Genomic DNA, 18316 nt, shown 5'->3' with positions numbered 1-18316 from the left:
GCAGATTCAGCTAGAACATATGAAAAATATGCAGCTTGTGGGATCTTGAGGAGAAAAGGGGGAAAAGAGCATTCATACTGCCTAACTTTAAGGATCCTATATACTCACTTGAGAGAGAAATACTTTCCGATGGGATGAAGTGCACTCAAAGTCAGGCAGTCTTTAAACTCCTACCTTTGTGAATAACCTTCCGGAGATACTTAGCTGACTTCACGCTACTATCCATTTTTAGGGAGCCCAGTCCTCCCCATTTCTGGGATACATGACTAGATAGGGCTACACTTGCAAAGGCAGCATCTGCAGCCAGTTCTTAACACCTCTACAGCATGTCGGGGTGTTGGAGACTTTGCTTCTCAGTACATAGCCTAAAGGCAAGTACCCTTTAGAGAAAACACAATGACTAAAAATAAAATTGGCTACTTTCAGAACACGAGCTTGGTTTGTTCAAGCAGGGATGAACACAGAATCCTTGGAAGAAACAGTACTACCACTTAAGTGGGTAATTCCCCCAAAAGCCTAAATGTTTTCTTTGGACAGTCTTTGCTTTAGCAGAAATCTGATCCCTAGTTGGAAAAACTTCGTAAAGAAAGAACATAAATAAGAAGAAAGTCTTAGTAAAGAGATATTTTTAGATGATCAGATTTTTCTTTACAAGCCATCAAGTAAGGCAAGGCGTTTTTCACTGAATACAGGCTTGCTCTTTGGTCTTACAAAGTTAATTCTCACACACACTTCTTGCCTAAAACTTGACGAGCTAAACCAGCTCATTCTTTGCATACAGTAGTACTGCTCCGCTAGCCAAATTATTGAATCACTCCCCTGCAGCATGCAGAGCTTTACTGTTCTTTATTACCTAGGCTATGTTTCCAGGGATTATGAATAAAAGAAACAGTCAAATCCAATGTTAACAGTTGTATCAATTCCTGCTTTTTTTGCACAAAGCAGTATTTAACCTACTGACTTAGACCTTTAATCTGAGCATGACTGGCTAGCATATGACTACAATATTTTTATTTCACAGAAATAAATCACTTGATAAGAAAAAAATAATTGGAATACTACGTTTTTCCCATGAAGATGGAAGTTTTAAGTGTAATGCTGGAGCAGCATGCGTGGCTCTGTGGAAGGCTGCTGGGTATCACCTGCCCAGACATCGACTCCGGAGGGAAGGCACTGCTCCCTGTCCTGCCGGGAATCCCCGCTCCTCTCCTCCCCTCCAGCCAGCACAGCTTTTTCTTGCTTCCAGCAAAGTGTTCCCTGGATGCTTCACTCAGCTTGTCACGAGCTTCAGTTCTCGTGACTGATTCCGTAGTACACAGGGATGTCTTCATTCAGAAAAGAGGCAGTACAGAAAAGACCTCCTAAGGAAACTGGTGGGGCTGTAGCCCAGCCAAAGCAGACCAGGCGACAGGCTGGCTACGGCATTTCAGAGGCGTGACAGCTTTGCTTCCAAGGCTGAGCTCTTGCGCAGAATCAAGGGTCAGACCTAATGCAAGTTTAATAAGAGACCCCAAGTATCTGTGTGCTGAGAGAAAACAGAGATATCAAGAGTACTCCACAGCAAAATTTGATGCATTCAGCCTGAAGTGGGTAACCAAACATACTTAAGCATCCACCTGTTTGTTCCAGGCCTTGCATTAATTTGAAGAAGACATTGCAACTCCTCCTCCAGACCCACAGAGTAAGCTGGAGGGGGACTGTGTGCAATACGGAACAAACTGCAGTTTTATCTGCAAAGGGAACGACTGAGTGATGCAAAAGGCACGGTATTGCAATTCCCTAAGCCATTTCACAAAGACTTCCTCCTCCTTTAAAGCACATATCGACTTTCACAGCCGTGACTTGCATTTTCCTGTTTTTGCACAACATCAGGCTAGCCGTAATTGCTAACGGCTTGTAAAACACTTGGTTTGACAAACCTACAACTGTACTGGGCAGGCGATTCCCATTCACTTCTATTTCAAATCAAATTTATGCAATTTTGGAAGACACACAGCTTCCAGAATAGGTCTGTCTTATTCCTTGAAGCAGTGAGTCCATTGGCAATATTGATAAGGAGTTCAGTTACAATGTACAAGTTGCAGGCACAAAGATTTTGAAGCTTCAGACACTCTGGCCTCCCCTTCAGGGCTGAAGGAGAAAGGCAAGCATCAAGGCAGGCAAGCAGCAAGAGGGTTATATTTGAAAAATTGTTCCTCTCACTTTTGTTTTTTTTTAACCTTTTTTTCCCAGAGCTGAATGCAACTACCTGCTGTTTGGGGAATTTAATTGTTCAGGATAGCGAACAGCTCAGGCCAAGATTCTGCATTGGCTTGAATTCAGTTTTGCTCCTATAGCTTTCAGTGCCTAGCCAAAGACAGCAGCGGCAAAGGATCATGTGCGTGCGGTTTGGACTGCTGCCACATAAAACTGCCGTCCTACTTGTCTCCGACACCGCTAACGGCATGAAAATTGTTTGACAAAACAAAGATCAAATAGTTTTTTGAAAAAATTAGGAAAAACCCTGATGTATGTAACCCCGGCACCTATAAAATGCTAAAAGAATTACATGTTCATAGCACAGGCACATTACCATACAGATTTGATTTCACATATTGCCAGCAGCAGGGCATTCGAGTTCAGCGGAAGTGATTTGGCAGGTCTGAAAAGCACTCACACAGGGTCCTACACTGCTGGCGTGCCGTACAACAATATGCAATCACGGCAATTATTCCTCCTTTATGAGGGCATTTAGTGCATTGTACTGTGTCTCACTAGCTCCTCGCTTGCATTCAATTCTAATCCAGCAGCAGTGGCTACGCTGAACAAAAATCATGTTAATTGCAGTCCATTTGTAAGCAAAAATCTTATCTCCTGCGGAGGCACGCGCTGGGTAAGATGACTAACATACAAGTTCTGGGCTCGCTATTTAAAATGATACAAACACATCCCAGAGTATCACAGGACAGCTGAGGCCGGCAGGGACCTTTGGAGACTGTCTAGTCCAACCCCCCTCGTCCTGTCACAGGGGCACCACCGAGCAGAGCCTGGCTCCGTCCTCTTCACGTCCCCCCCTCAGGTATTTACACACACGGCTGAGATATCCCGAGCCTTCTCCTCTCCAGCCTGACCTCTCCCAGTTCTCTCTGTCTCTCCTTGCCCATCAGATGCTCCAGTCCCTTAGTCATCTTTGAGACTCCTTGCTGGACTCGGGAGCCCAGGACTGGACCCAGCACTCCACAGGTGGCCTGGGGCATCCTGCGAAGCACCGTGGACTTGTGTATGACCAGCTTGTTTAAATAGTTCCTAACCCAATTCTCTTCCACAAAGGGTAAGTCTTCCTTGTTCCAGACCTCCCTCTGGTCTCAGGGACCTAGGGTTTGTGAAGGCCAGTCTTACCAGTAAAGAACAAGGTGAAGGTGGCATTGAGCACCTTGGCCTTCTCCATGTCCTTTATCACCAGGGCCTCTGCCCCATTAGCAGCAGACCCATGCTCTCCCTACTCTCCTCCTGCTGTGAATACAACCTAGAAACCCTTCTTGTTGCCCTTCATGTCCCCACAAAATTCAACTCCAGCTGATGCTTTCCTGATAGCATCCCCATGTGTTCAACTCTATGCACATGAACAGATCCATGAAAACCCATGAGAATCTGTTCACTGGAAAGTGAGCGTATGCTTGAGGGCTGCTGGAACCAAGGTCCCAATGCTCTCTTATTTTCCTACATGACTTTTTTTTTTTTCTTTGCTTCCCCTCTCAAAAGTAGATCAGTAACTTCACAGCAGAACACTTGCTTGCTTTAAGTATATACTTTTAAAAAGCCACATCAAGTGTTGATCCCACCACCTTTTATATACATTGAAAAGACCACTGAACACTGGATAACTGGACTTCCTTGTATTTCTCATAGAATCACTAAGGTTGGAAAGGATCATTGAGCCCAACCTGTTAACCTAACTGCCTGGTTCACCTCTAAACCATGTCCCTAAGCACGACATCAACACGTTTTTTAAATACTTCCAGGGACTGTGATTGTACCACTTCCCTGGGCAGTCTGTTCCAATGCCTAACCACTCTCTCTGTGAAGAAATTTTTCTTAATATCCAACCTAAACCTGCCCTGGCACAACTTGAGCCCATTTCCTCTTGTCCTATTGCTTGTTACTTGGGAGAAGAGACCGACCCCCACCTCACTACAACCTCCTTTCAGGTAGCTGCAGAGAGCAATAAGGTCTCCCCTCAGCCTCCTCTTCTCCAGGCTAAACAACCCCAGCTCCCTCAGACGCTCCTCAGAAGACTTGTGCTCCAGACCCTTCACCAACTTTGTTGCCCTTCTTTGGACACGCTCCAGCACCTCCATGTCCTTCTTGTAGTAAGGGGCCCAAAACTGAACACAGAACTCAAGGTGCAGCCTCACCAGTGCCGAGTACAGAGGCGCTATCACCTCCCAGTCCTGCTGGCCACACTATTTCTGATACAAGCCAGGATACCATTGGCCCTCTTGGCCACCTGAGCACACTGCTGGCTCATATTCAGATGGCTGTCAACCAACACCCCCAGGTCCTTTTCTGCCAGGCAGCTTTCCAGCCACTCCTCCCCAAGCCTGTAGCGTTGCATGGGGTTGTTGTGACCCAAGCACAGGACCTGGCACTGAGCCTTGCTGAACCTCATACAGCTGGCCTCAGCCCATCAATCCAGCCTGTCCAGGTCCCTCTGTAGGGCCTTCCTACCCTCCAGCAGATCAACACTTCCACCCAGCTTGGTGTCATCTGCAAACTTACTGAGGGTGCACTCAATCCCCTCATTTGTCCAGCAAGGTATAAATATTTGTTTTGGACTATCCTCAAGGCCAAAGAAAATAGTCATGTATCAATTTAAAAAGGCATGGGATTAACGAGATCGATACGACAGCAGTGACTGCACGAGGCGACATGAGCACACCTGCTGAGGAACCAGGCTGTACCTGCAAATCCCGATTGTGGTTTTCGCAGAGCAGCTGCAAGAACCGGAGGATGGGTTGCATTATTGAGATCACAGCACTCATCTCCAGGTCATCTTTGCTCTTGTCTGCCGCAGACTGTGCTCCTTCTCCTGCCGAATAATGGTCATCAGGATCAGCCTCCCTCCGGTAAGTGTTGTAAGCCTTTCTTGTAGCTGCAGAGGCCTCCAGTAACTGATCTCGCACCTCCTCGGTAATTTGGGTCATAGGCTCTCTCACTAAAACACACAAGAACAGATCTTCCTAGGACAAACTGAATAAAGGGGACCACAAAATCTATTCACACATTTCCCATTACAGTTTCACACGCAGGCCAGCTATTCATCATCAGTTCTTTTGGTAAGTATGTTTAGTGTGATGTGAGGGTCTCAAGTTTAAAGAATATCATGTCACTCTCTTCGCACCTTTTATGCGAACCATATTAAAGTTATAAATTTTGGTATTAATTGGTTAGGGCACACACATCTAGCACTATCAGGAGTTACGATAAAAGGACCTGCTGTAGAAGAATATTAGGATTTCTCCACTTATTGTTAGAGAAGGCACTGACCACAACCCACAGTCCAGGGTCGTTACTACGGATCAGATTTGGGCAGCTTGTCACGATAGACAAGGTGGCAGAGTCTCATCTCAGAAATACTTTTCATCATTTCAATAGCACAATCTCACAAATGGATGAAGAGGGGATGAAGCTCTTGAAATCCTGAGCCAGGGCACCACTGATCTCTGAACTTTGCTCTGTGGGATCAGAGATCAGAGCATTATTGCATCAATTGAAATGAGTTCAAAACACAGCATTTTACTCCCTTGTCACTTCAGAAATGGAACAACTGGGGATTACCTCTTTTCCTGCTCGGTACATCTCTGTCTGAGTCTTCATCTTTCTTTTTATTTCCTAAGTCACTAGTATTGACTGTGACAGTAGCCTTGATTTCTTGCTGTGCCACTTTCATGCGATCATAAAAAACCTTAAAGAACTTTTCAGATTTCTTATCTTCCGTCAGTCGGCAGAAGAACGAATGCTACAAGAGAAAATGGAATAGGATCTATATCTTCATGCACAGGTTTGAATACAGATTATTTCACCTTTCTGCACTGCGTGATACCCTGAAGGAGTGGGAGGTTAATTAGTTTTCAGTAAACCGAAACCTAGAGCAATGGAAACTCATACTTTATTGTTAAGGAAGCCCAAGTGTCTCAGCTATGTTAACTCCCTTATTAACAACTTCCAAATACATTTTTAAAGAGAAGTGAGTAAAATAAATCACACTAGCCCTAATACATTTAGGCAGCACACTTCTCTCTCAACAATGGAATGAAGGTAAGTACAATGAATTAAGGTAAGGGAAGGACAATGGAATTATAGATAATTTGATTCTCAGTTCAGAAACAAAAGAGTATGAGCAAAATACAGAGGAAAAAGAACTGTCCTGCCTTCCCGCCCTGAAATCAAAGGAACTGTGACTCATAACATGCAATAGTCAATGTTAATCACAGTCCAAAAATGTACATACAGGGCAATGTAATGAGGGATATTTCGTGCTAAGTTTCCATTGCCCTGTCTGCAGCAGACTTCTTAAACCTCCTTTTAATTCCTACTCTAATGTATCTTTAAGTAACACAAAAACTCAAAGCATTGACTACTTTTTAAAAGGTTTATTAATGTTCTTCTGCCCATATGTGCATAGAGACAGAAAGTTCTTCCCAAAATTGAGGAGAATACAAATCATGTACAGGTCAAAAAGGAGCCAACACAGTGAGTGATCAGACAATTCTTGATGAAACCAATATGCTGTTACATAAATCAGGACCAGAGCTTAAACATGACTGAAGGATGAACTTGTAAGTGGGTCACCTTATGCAGAGTTATTATGAAATTAGTTAGTATTCTGCAGCGGCACACGATCCAACAGCTTTACATGATGAATAGGAATGAAGCCTGATTTATTGAAAAAACAAATTAAAATGGGAATAGCAATATATCCTGCCCGCTTTCCTGCGAAGCGGAGCACACAAGGCCGTCTCTGGTACGCCTGCCTTTGATCACTCCCAAGCAGCTGCAGTCAGAACAGCGCTGAATGACTTTGAAACACTAATAAAGTTGCGTCTTTGATTACAGACAGAGGAGCAGCGCTACTATTTAAAGAAGTTGGTCAATATTCACATGAGATATCCCTCCCACCATTGCAATACCTTCTACCTGCCCAGCACATCTCAGGTAAACTCTCTAAGAGTTCGTTCTTACTTCTAGTGATTAACAGAGAGGAGGGAAAGGAGAAGAACCCAGCATGGGCATCTCACATCCGCAAAGCCAGCCACGCTGGTACCTTCTCCTGACATCCATTCAAACAGTCTAGTAAACCAGACGTGCCAGAGCACTGCAAGAGATGCCTTCTACCAAAAGTCATTGCAACAGAAACTGTGCTGGGCGCTGTGGAGTGACACAAGATGATTTGGGTGCCCAATTCGTTTAATAGTATTTGCAGAATTAGTCTCTAATCCAATACTTGATATCAAGAATTTTCATGTTTTCTCATAAAACATACCCAAATAAAAACATCCTTTGTCTGTATGACAGTTTGCTTATCCAGTTATTTTTTTTATCCTAAACTGGTTCTTTGGCCTGACCAGACTTAATGGACAGAATACCATCAAATTACAATCACAATGAAGAGATGCATTGATATGGTTTCCCTGAGCTGCTGACCAGTAACCAAACCCAGGGCTGGGTTATTTAGACAGCCAACCCTTTGGAGTCTCTTACTTGGTGGCTACAAGCACAGACAGAGGAAGAGTTTGCATCTTGAAAATTTTACTCTACTGGTATTACACGATGACCATACCAATAATAATACTTTACAGATAAACCAGCATAAACTATCGGTTCTAGAAAGGGTAACCGTTTTCTGAAAAATAACACAATTTGCTCATCAGGTGAGCAATGGTTGTCACCTGGCTGCACATCTCAAGAGCCTATACAGGAGGAGTTTCCCCATGATGCAGCAGCAGTGAAGGAAAAGCTTTTTTTAATGAACCACACTGAAGAAATACCTTGTATGCGAGTAATTGTTAATTGCTGACAGGCTTGATTTTTGTCATTTTTTCAAGCTTCTTAACTGACTTTCCACTGCACTTCAGAGAAAAAAAAACAAATGAAACAAACATTTCCAGTAAAGCTTTCTTGTGTGTGCTGTGCATACGTTCAATGGTTGTCACAAAATGATTGTTTCAGTTTAGGTGAGGATGCCTAACACCTTCACACATATGAATCAACCACATGCCAGCTATCAAAGATACGGTATTTTAAGAGGTGTGATCTTGCAAGTTGCACTTGAGCAGGTAATTGGTGGTGATAATTATGACAGAAATCCTAAAATTTATTTACAGATATAGCTTCAAAACAAAAACTGGAAAAATCTCCTTTTTTAAAATGGAAATAGAGTGGCCATTTTAGAGTAACATATGGCAGGGTCCTGGCTTGCACACAGACATCGTACAACCACAAGCAAGACTGCTGAAAGAGCAAGTGTGCTATAGGAGAGCAGCCTGGAACAAAGCGAACAGCAAACCTCTGCTCATACGCGTTTTTGAAGAATAGTGCTTCTAACGTACCACTGACACGGAAGCATTTGACAACAGCCGTTCCTTTGAGGGCCCCCTAACGAAACTGATGCAAACCCAAAAACCATGTGCCTTGTCAGCAAGAGCGCCCTGCCCCACCGTGCCCGAGCAGAGAAGCCTGGGCTGGCTCCTCATCCCCCAGACAGACCCTGCCCATTTAGCCACCACCAAGCTGGCACTTGTGATCTTCTAGAAACCTACAGTAGGGCAGGGCAGGGAACTGTGACCCATAACATACCAGTATGTGGACTGTATCTGGTTATCCCAGTACGAGGTACCAGAGGAAAAGCTACCTGAAAGGCAAGTGAAGATATGAGCTTCATTTCGTATGCGAGATGCTGGCAGTGGACCAGTTGACTGCTCACACAGAGTGCTAAAATCATGCAGTATGAAACTGTATTTTATTTCAACTGTGTTTTGTTAACAAGACTGAAGAGTCACTGCCATTAAACAAGAGACATCACATGACGCAAAAGAAGATCATGAGGTTTGCTTTATGAATGCCGGATTCAGCAAACAGCTTTACAAGCACACACACCTCAATGAAACACAATACATCTCCAGAGCACTGCAACCAGCCGATTAAGCGAACCAAGACTTCTCTCTGATGCGAGAATATCAGAGACAATGTGATTGCAATTAATTACACAGCCACAGAACGAAAGAAACTCAAAAACATCCACACGTGACATGCACAAGCTTCTAAGACGATAACTATGCTCACCAGGCGCAAGGACATCACACAAAGAGTTCTCAATCATTTCTAAAGACTGAGAAACACCACCTACACAAACTCATTCAAGACTAACTTGGGGCAATGGAAAGAGCTTTGTTAAGAAACACAAGGGGAAAAAATCTTCTTGCATTAAGGTTTGCACGTTTAAAGTCTTGCAGGTGACTGGAGAATAAATATATTTTTGTGGTGCACTGTTTCCATACAGGTAGGAAGCATTAGGCAAGCAGCAGTACACTGCTGCTTTTGCAGGCATATGATACATCCCACATTATGATGAGCCTGTATTTGTTTCAAAGGGATGGAAGGAGAAAAACCCAGCACAGGCACTGCATGTCTGCAAAGCCAGCCACACCGATTGATTCCTTCTCCTGACATCCAAAGCGGTCTATTAAAATACCACAGAGTAAAACAACTAATAACACCAGGTACAAGGAAACCTGTGCAATAACTTCTCCTTCCTTCTCCTCTCCATCACCCAACTCTGCTCCTAAAGAAATCCAACCAGAAACCTCATGCACAGCAGAATATCCCTCTTGCACCTTTGCCGTCCAGCATACTGCCTCTGAGCCAAAGGAGGATGGTAAATAAATACTATTACCATACCATATACAACTTTATTTCCCTGGTCCATGCAAAACGTTGCAGAAGAAAAGCTGCAAACTAAGTGACTGATTTCACTAGACAATAAAGTGAAGGCCAAGTTTAAAGTGCAGTGCATTTATCAGCTACAGCCTGGCCCACCTCTGAGCACCATCAGCCCTTTACTCTCATTCATTAACTGAGCCCAAAGTTGTGTTGAAGTAATGCATCTTTGAGAAAAGCATCCTATCTTTCTGTAGAAGGCATTGGAGGTGATGAACTATGCCTGTCTGTAGTCTGTTTCAGTGGTTAATAACTGTAGGAAACATGTGATTAAGCTCCTTTTTATGTCACTAAGTTCCAGTCACTGATTTAAAAAATTTTTTTTTAAGTTTATGTCTCTTCTGTAGCTATTCCCAGGAACTTGGTATCCTCTTCCCTTCAAATTATTTACGTATGCTGTTAAATGTTTACCTACCTTTTTTGCTAAACTGAAAATACTATTTTTGCTTGCTGGCATTTTATTCAGAATTAATATCTTTTTCTGTGGTGGTTATTTTTTGGCATGTTCTTAAATATTGCAGATCATTAACAATCTGGATTGTAGAATCACATTTAAAAAAAAAAAATCAGTAAAGGATGGGCACATTTCCTAGCATTACCACTTCACCTCTTCTCCCTTCCTGCCTTGCTGCCTTCCAAGATCTTTGACACAGAATGTACATAATTTCCAATGATGAGTGGAAGAGAAGCTCAGGTAACTACCCAGCAGCTCACAGGAGCGGGATTACGGAGGCAGGGTAACCACACGGCACGTACAAATGCTCCTCAATGTGTCTCACACACCAGCAATCAGTAGCAAACTGTTTTTTTAACCAGCAAAGCTGATATCTGCCCTTTGGAGAACAAAGCTGTAAAACACAGCAGACTGATACCTTCGCGTAAGGTATACCGAGTATAGACCCAGCTAATGAATCCACTATAAATTTAACTAATCCACAATAAATTTGTTTAACTATGATTGAGTCTCTGCCCAATGTAGGATGGTGAAATGGAAAACAAAGGAACCAGCTGAAGGCAGCTTATTTCTAGCTCTCGCCTTTGAAAGGCTTATCCAGTTTTGCCTGTGTGTGCTGTCACCTTTACTGGGAACACCTTCTTCTATGCTGTTACCTGTTAGCTGGATCTGCCCTGAAGTCACAACTGTTTTGCCAACCAAGAAAAGGAACAACCATTTGATTGTTTTGCATCGAATAGCTTGGCTTTTCGCCCCAGACTCAGTAATTACAGGCTGGACTGTATGCGCTGTCTGAATGATCACGTTGTGAGAAACGTAACTAAAACCTATGAGCAAGCGCTGGGTTTAAGATGCATCTGCTCAGATGCGTGCTTCCTCCCGAAAGAAGGGTGTCCTGATTTTAGGAAAGTGTTTGGCTGCAGAACCCAAACAGGGATTGCCGTCATCCTGCAGAGGACGGAGTATTTTCTGGACCACACCCTCTGTAATTCACAAAAGCTATTTCAACAGACCACAGCCATCGAGCCCTGCCAGACCATCTGAACAGATCCCAAAGAATTCCCCAGGAAAACAAATATTTGATTACGAATAAATAAGGGAAAGCAAAGCCCCAGCAAACATCTCACAAATTAAAGCAAACTGTTGTCATCTCCTCCCCATTTCTCTAATGACAGTGAACAGAAAATACCCCACGAACTTGACTAGTCAGGGATATTTCAAAGAGGAAAGTCCCTCCAGATACAAGAGAAAGATCAGCTCTCTGGCTTCAATTCAGGACATTTTATTCCAGCACTAGAGAGAAATTATTACGGGGACGTTAACTTGCTTGGGTTATCCGGACAGGCTGCCAGCATGAACTAATGCAAAACTTCTGTGCTACTTCATGTTTGCGGAAAGAGCTTGCCACCCCCGTACCATTTCTTATAGCTGGACTATTTCAAAGCAGCCACATTTTAAGGGGAACTGCACTGCTAACACAAGCACTGAATTAAGTACAAATGCCAACCCTTTACATTCTTCCTAAACATATTGCAAGGGCTTCCACTGCAGAAAATTCAAACCTAACTTTGCTTTCTCTCCCCCCTCATTTTTTTTATTTTTAAATATCACTGATCCCTCCCTTTTCTTGAAATCTTTTATACGTCCTGGCTCGCTAAAGATCCATCACTCTGGGGCGTGAGTGACAGATATCATTAGTCTTGCATAGCTTAAGGAAACGGCAGCTGAAATATTTCATGCTGAACGTACTTCACAGTTTGAAATAAACCCATAAGGAAAATCTGCCAGAACACCTCAATTGCCTATTTTTTTGCAAACTGTAAAATAAACTTTGTCCTGAAAGTAGAAGAGGGACTTCCCAGCTCTATTTTCCACAAATAAGACAAAATCTCTCTGCCATGGGCATCCATGTGCCATCCTGCAAGGCTCTACTCCTAGCGGGAGATTCTGCCCCACCTTACGGAGGAGGTTTTTGGAGGGGTACGAGCGTATGCAGACAGACCCGTGTAAACGCTTGTCTTTCCCAAACACCTTTAAATGAAAGCAGCAGCAGAATTCCACCACTCAGTTTGGAAGAGCCTTTATACCCTACATGTTCTTCTACTACTGCAACACCTAAAATCTTGATGCAATTTAAAGTCATTTCACAAAGAGTGAAGTAAGAACAAACTTCACAGAGATAGGGTCCCCTTGTGCCCTCCCAGAGCCAGTACAAAAGCCCCAGGACAATGAAGTCACACGGGATGATCACCAGGAGGCGAAGGCACACTGGAGGAACGACAGGTAGAAAAGCGGCTGTTGGGTTCGGGGTTTAAATCCCCCCGCAGACAGAGCAGATGGCCTCCAAAGCGTGGGAGACTTGGGGGCCTGACCTGCTTTCAGCACAGAGCCTTATTTGAGTTCCTCCTGCATACATGTGGGAGCACGCACCCGCCGGGTCACTCAGTTAATCTGTGCAAGGCTCCTGCATGGCAGGAGCATGAATCCCACTTCCTTACCGAACCGGCGAGCTCTGTGTAGGTGTGAGAAACAAGGAAGTCTGCAGACTCCCCAAAAGAAAAAAAAAATGTGTAAGATCTTCTTGAGAGACAGAGGAATTAAAGAAAACCATAGCAACAAGTCAGTCCACCTACCCAAACCACCCACCCACCGCCAGTTTCATTTGCTGACGCACTTCAAAAACAAGCTGGCTCCTACCCGCTCTGGAAGGTGAGCAAGCCCTGAGAGCTCATTAAATTCCCTTCTCAGCTACTCTTGTATGCCTGCAGCTAGTGAGCAAGTGGGATATAAATAGAAGTTATATAACATCGCTTTGTTGATTCCTGTGCTTACCCAAAAAAAAAAAAAAAAAAAGGCAGCATGACCTTGTTTTTCTGAATAGCTTGCCTCTGCCTGCTTGTGGAGGACTTTAATCCTGCTAGGGATCATCTTAAAAGTTTATGTTGGACCTGGATCCCACAGAGAATAGGGAGAATCAGCGATTTACGTCCCTGCTCCTTACAGGACGAGGATCACACCCGAATGCCAAGCGGATTGCCACGCAAGAGGTCCGTGGTACCAAACAACCACAAACAATATGAGGCTACCGAGACTGGAGGACAAGCAATGCAGCTGAACTCTGACGTAGCACCTCTCCTCCTTTTTTTCACCTATATTGCTCAATCACACGGATAGGCACCTTGAAATCTAAGTGCAAAACCTCCCTTTGGGCAAAAAGACTGAAAGATGCTATGATAGAGGAATAGAGATGGACTCAAAATACTTCAAAAAATTATTATCAGCTGCAGCTCAAGTAGAAAGACTACATGATATCATTACAATCTCACCTATGCATCTCACTGCCGCCAATAAAAATGACATTATCTCCGGAGGAACGATTCCTTGCAGCTTTTGGCTCTGTCTCCCAGTGCATTAATCGTAGGGCTCCTTTGTTTTTAACATGGTGGTGTCTAATGGCTAAGTGAGATTGAGACTTCACTGTGCTAAGTCCATTGAAATAGATGTGAAAGAGCCCATGTGCCCCCAGGGACTTGCCATCTCCAGTCTCCTCACGTGCTGCGGATCAACAGAGCATCAGGATGTGGATTTCTTCAGCGCTGACTTAATTACTAGTGCAGGTTCAGTGCCTTGTTTTGAAGGTAACTGTGCTGTGAAGGAGGGCCTGGATTTGCAGCATGCGTCATTTTGGAGAGGGCTCTCTTTCACAAAAGGACAAGATCACTGCCCTCAGCTGAATGCATTGGTTGATGTAGTCCGTATCAAAATTTACTTTTTTTTTTTTTTTTAATGTCATGTTCTGAAGTAACATACTCAGAATGTAAAAAAAAAAAAATATGGTGTATTTTAACTTGAGAAAAGCCTCATTAAAATGGTGAAAGATGTAGGTGATCACTTAATACATGCCAATAGCTTACTGGTTTTGCATTAGTTTCCTAAACAGGTATTATTAAAAAAAGTAAAAAAGATGTATCATCCTAAAGCAAAGAATTCTGCCTGTTATAAACAAACAGTAGAAATGTCAACACTTTTTTTTTATCAATGACCAAAAATTCAAGTGCTATTTACAAAAGTTTAGCGATCCAAAGATATTTTTGCCTCTGAAGCATTTACCGTCACGTGCGATTTTGTGTGCTCACAGATATCCGTGACTGTTGCAAATTTTGTTAGTAAATCTGGTTTAAAAAGTCCAAACCACAAACCCTAAAGCACCATTGTGTCACTAGATCTTCGTTTTTTATCACCAATACTTCTGTAACATTTTGTAAAATATTCTCCCAATGTTGAAGGGCAATTGCAGTCATGGAGAAAAAGAACCTGTAAGTGTTTTGGCAACCGAATAGGACAGGACACATTTAGGCCAACAGGGAAAGTGAAAAAAATAAAGCAGATTGCCTAGCTGATTCCAACTATTTCACTGTTGATCTTTCTAGCATTGCTTATCCTTCCCTTTTTGTCACAGTATTTCACAGTCAACGCCACGGCAAGCTGAAGGACACAGATCTGCCTCAAAGTTACTGCTCCCTGAAACGCAAGGGCTGCGGCAGACGGTCACAGAAGTGAGCCCATCTCCCTGCCCGCTGGGTAGCGCCCGAGCTCACTTGGCTCCTGCAGCTTTCCTACGTGCCAGAAACACAAACAAGAATTGGATAGCTCTGAATTCAATTCCTTTTGTGCATCAATTCTGCAATTATTTAATAACTATCAATCATCTTTGGACAGTTTGAGGCACTGACTTCAGCAAAGGAGAGCGCAATTCACTGTGCCGGAGTTTTCTTACTGGTGGCAATGCACAAGGAGAAATGTCAACTAAGTCCAAGTCCGTGTACGGTGCAAGACAGAGCTGGAGACAGGAGAGTCGTGTTAGTCCAGCATTTTACCCAAACCAGTATTTCCTACTAAATCAGACTAATGAAGAGCTGGCTGCCGTGATTTCCGGTATCTCACTTGTTCAGAACCCTCCGTGGTTACTTCTGCAACGGGCAACATGGTACTGTGTGGCCATAGGCCCTAACCCTAGCAAGCACTCAAAGGAGGGCACGCAAAATGCACAACTCCTCTTTGCAGGCTGAACTGAAGAGCTCTGGAAATTAAAGCAACTCGAAGCCACGCAGCTTTTTGTACAGTCACATCTCAAAGGAGCCTCACACCTAATAGTGAGCTCCAAACCCTGGCTCAGCACAACACTGATTCACTCTTGCCATGCCTGAGGCACAACTCTGCAGTCCACCACCACAGGCTCCTCAGTGCTATCTCAAGTCATGGTGGCCCCTAGGTCCTCGTCCCATACTCAGCTGCTGGGGGAAAAAGGGATGTAGAGCAGATCCCATCATCATCCTCTATGGAGGAGCAGCAACTCTGCTCAAATGCCTTAAAGCTAGGAGCAAATCCCACTTCTTTCCTGAAAAATAATCACCTTTTCCTTCGGTGCTGACTCCCATCACCTCATCCTCTGTGTCTGCAGCCCACCTTGGGAAGAACTGTGGATGAAGGGGGAAAGATGTCACCACCGCACTTTGAAGCGGTAGCTCTCCATCATCTTTGGGGTAGCACTTAAAAAATGCCTGAAACTAAACTAATGTCATCAACCTCATTTTACCTTCCCTTGCTGAAAATACCAACATGTGCGTGTGGGTAATTTGTCACGCAATCTAACTTTTGAGAAGATCCCTAATTAAACGAGCAGACCGAAGTCTCCTTGGAGAGGCAGTTATGTAAGGGACTTTACTTGCCATTAACTTCCACCGACCAAGGAAACCTGAAACTCTACAGAGGTGAGGCAGAGTAACAGCACATATAGTTTTTATTTAGCAGATGAGAGACAAGCATTACAGGACAAGTCCTCAGCAACTTCCTCCACTGTCATTCATTTGCCAGGGATGCTTTAACCAAGGAAAACTCGCCATCTTGCCGTGTTCGCAGGGAACAGACCAAGCTTTCATATCTTCTGAAGGAGATTTAGCTCCACATGCAGCGTGCCTATGAGCAACAGCACCTGCCGCGCAAGCTCCGGCAAAGCGCACCCAAGCCAGCAGCCCGGGGGGAGGGGTGCCACACGCCGGCTGGCAGTGCCCCGGATGCAGGGCACGCTCGCCCCTCGCCATTTTGGAGGAGAGCGTGGGGCCGGAGGGGCATCCCCCCCAGGGCTGCTCCGTGCAGAACTGCTGATGCCAGCTCTCTCGAGGTGGATGCTGAGGGTTATATAAATTAATAAAGGGGTTTATGTAATTTTCAGTTCGGTGAGCAGCAGCATTTGTCAAGTTAATTTGTTGTCCGGTTTTGACCCTGTGGTTCCACCTCCACTTCTGTCTCCTTACAAATGAGGGCAGGCTTCCCACAAAAAAAAAAAAAAAAGCAGAGCTCCTACTGAGCGGGAGTGACGGGCTCACCGGACACAGCTACGACACTTTCATCAGCATCTCTGTTACCAAAGAACGTGACAGCGCTTCTAAATGAATTCCAAAAACTAAAAATAATCCAGAAATGTTTCCATCCAGAGAGCTTCAAGTGGGCAAAGACCTCTGTTCTTCCCCCAGAACAGTTAATTTATCACAGCCACATTCACCCCTATAGCAAAATAAAGAGCAGCACAGGATTCGGTGTGCCGCACACAACCAGCTTAGCCTCTTTCCTGAGGTAAACTGGGAGTATTTTTTCTAGTCCTGCTTCTCCCCCACATTAATTTTCTTAACAATACAATAAAAATCACTCCTGCCAATTATAATAAGGAACATTTCTAGATTTGCTTTTCTGCTAGAGTTGGCAACCACCTACTTTGCCTAGCCTTAATATTGGCCCTGCGTGTATCTAATGAAATGGTAACACCTATTCCAGTTATCCCTTCCCAACACCACCAGGATCTGTTCTCCCACTAACGCTCATGGGAGTTACCCGGGAACTCCCATTATTAACCATATTACAATCACCATGTGCAAGTTCCTGTGTGTCAGTACAAACCTTTTGCTTAACTTCAGGCCGAATTCATTTCCCGTGTGAAAACCTGGAGTTAAGAAAATGCCATGCAGGGGTGACACATTTCTGGCTTTGCTGCCAAAAAGCATTTTACATAACCTGTCCCTATCCCACCAGTTTCCTATTCTCAAAGGTCTGCAGATATAAGCAGTTTAGGTTCAGTAAACATTATTCAGACTGAGCACAGAATGAACTTGTTCAGAGTACCATAAATCAAGAGCTGCTAATAATAACCAAAAAAATTGTGAAATGAAGATAAACTGTGTTAGACCTCAAAGACAAAGCTGGCCGATTTGGCTACGTTGACTTTCACAATGACAAATGGATCTGATGCAAAATGAACGCAGTATTAGTCCAGAGACTGAAGATGACTCTTCTACTGGCAGTTACTGGAAACTGCCGTAGAGCTTCAGAAAACCCACTCTGCAGGTTGCAGAGGTTGTGAAGCCCTACCTAATCTGCACAACTTACCAAAAGAACATAGATTAGAGAAAGATCAGGATAAAAGACCACGGAAAGTATTGGGTCCATTTTTGTAAGAGCATCTAGTTTCCATGAGCAGACAAATTGTGCAATGTATTTCGTAAAAATGAAATCTAAGTAGGAGACCATGACACTGCTGCACTCAATAAATCTTTAGCGTGCTGTAGCGAAAGACTGCTTTATAAAACCCGCTGGATTTGAAGCTGTGCAGGCTAGTGAGTACCCATGCAGCTCTCCTGTAAAGGCAGCGCTCCCAAACAGCTAGACTGCACTCAGAGCCTTCTGTATTTTCTGGGTGAGCAGATACACTATTCTTACTACGTGAAGAGAGAAAAGCTTAGTTATGTGAATTTACCATCTCAGGACACCAGTTTAACTTGGACATCATTCAGCAATTACTCTGGGAGATACAGACCTGAAATCGTGATATTACTA

At 43.9% G+C, this 18316-nt stretch overlaps 1 protein-coding gene across 1 annotated transcript in view; it reads right to left on the bottom strand.

The window, feature by feature from the left end:
• Positions 1–18316, bottom strand: part of ITPR1 (inositol 1,4,5-trisphosphate receptor type 1) — a 186296-nt gene that overhangs the window by 43296 nt on the left and 124684 nt on the right. The window contains exons 45-46 of the mRNA XM_087744237.1: positions 5818–5998; positions 4941–5194 (exon numbers count right to left, since the gene is read on the bottom strand). Of these exons, the coding sequence (XP_087600363.1) occupies positions 4941–5194; positions 5818–5998 (435 nt within the window). The remainder of the gene's footprint in view (positions 1–4940; positions 5195–5817; positions 5999–18316) is intronic.

The sequence above is a fragment of the Nipponia nippon genome, unplaced genomic scaffold, assembly GCF_047370975.1.
Source record: "Nipponia nippon isolate SJK-2023a ecotype South Korea unplaced genomic scaffold, ASM4737097v1 scaffold_9, whole genome shotgun sequence".
In the NCBI taxonomy this organism is placed as follows: Eukaryota; Metazoa; Chordata; class Aves; order Pelecaniformes; family Threskiornithidae; genus Nipponia; species Nipponia nippon.
Note: the sequence above shows the minus strand (reverse complement) of the source record. Positions and strands in the feature narration are given on the sequence as shown.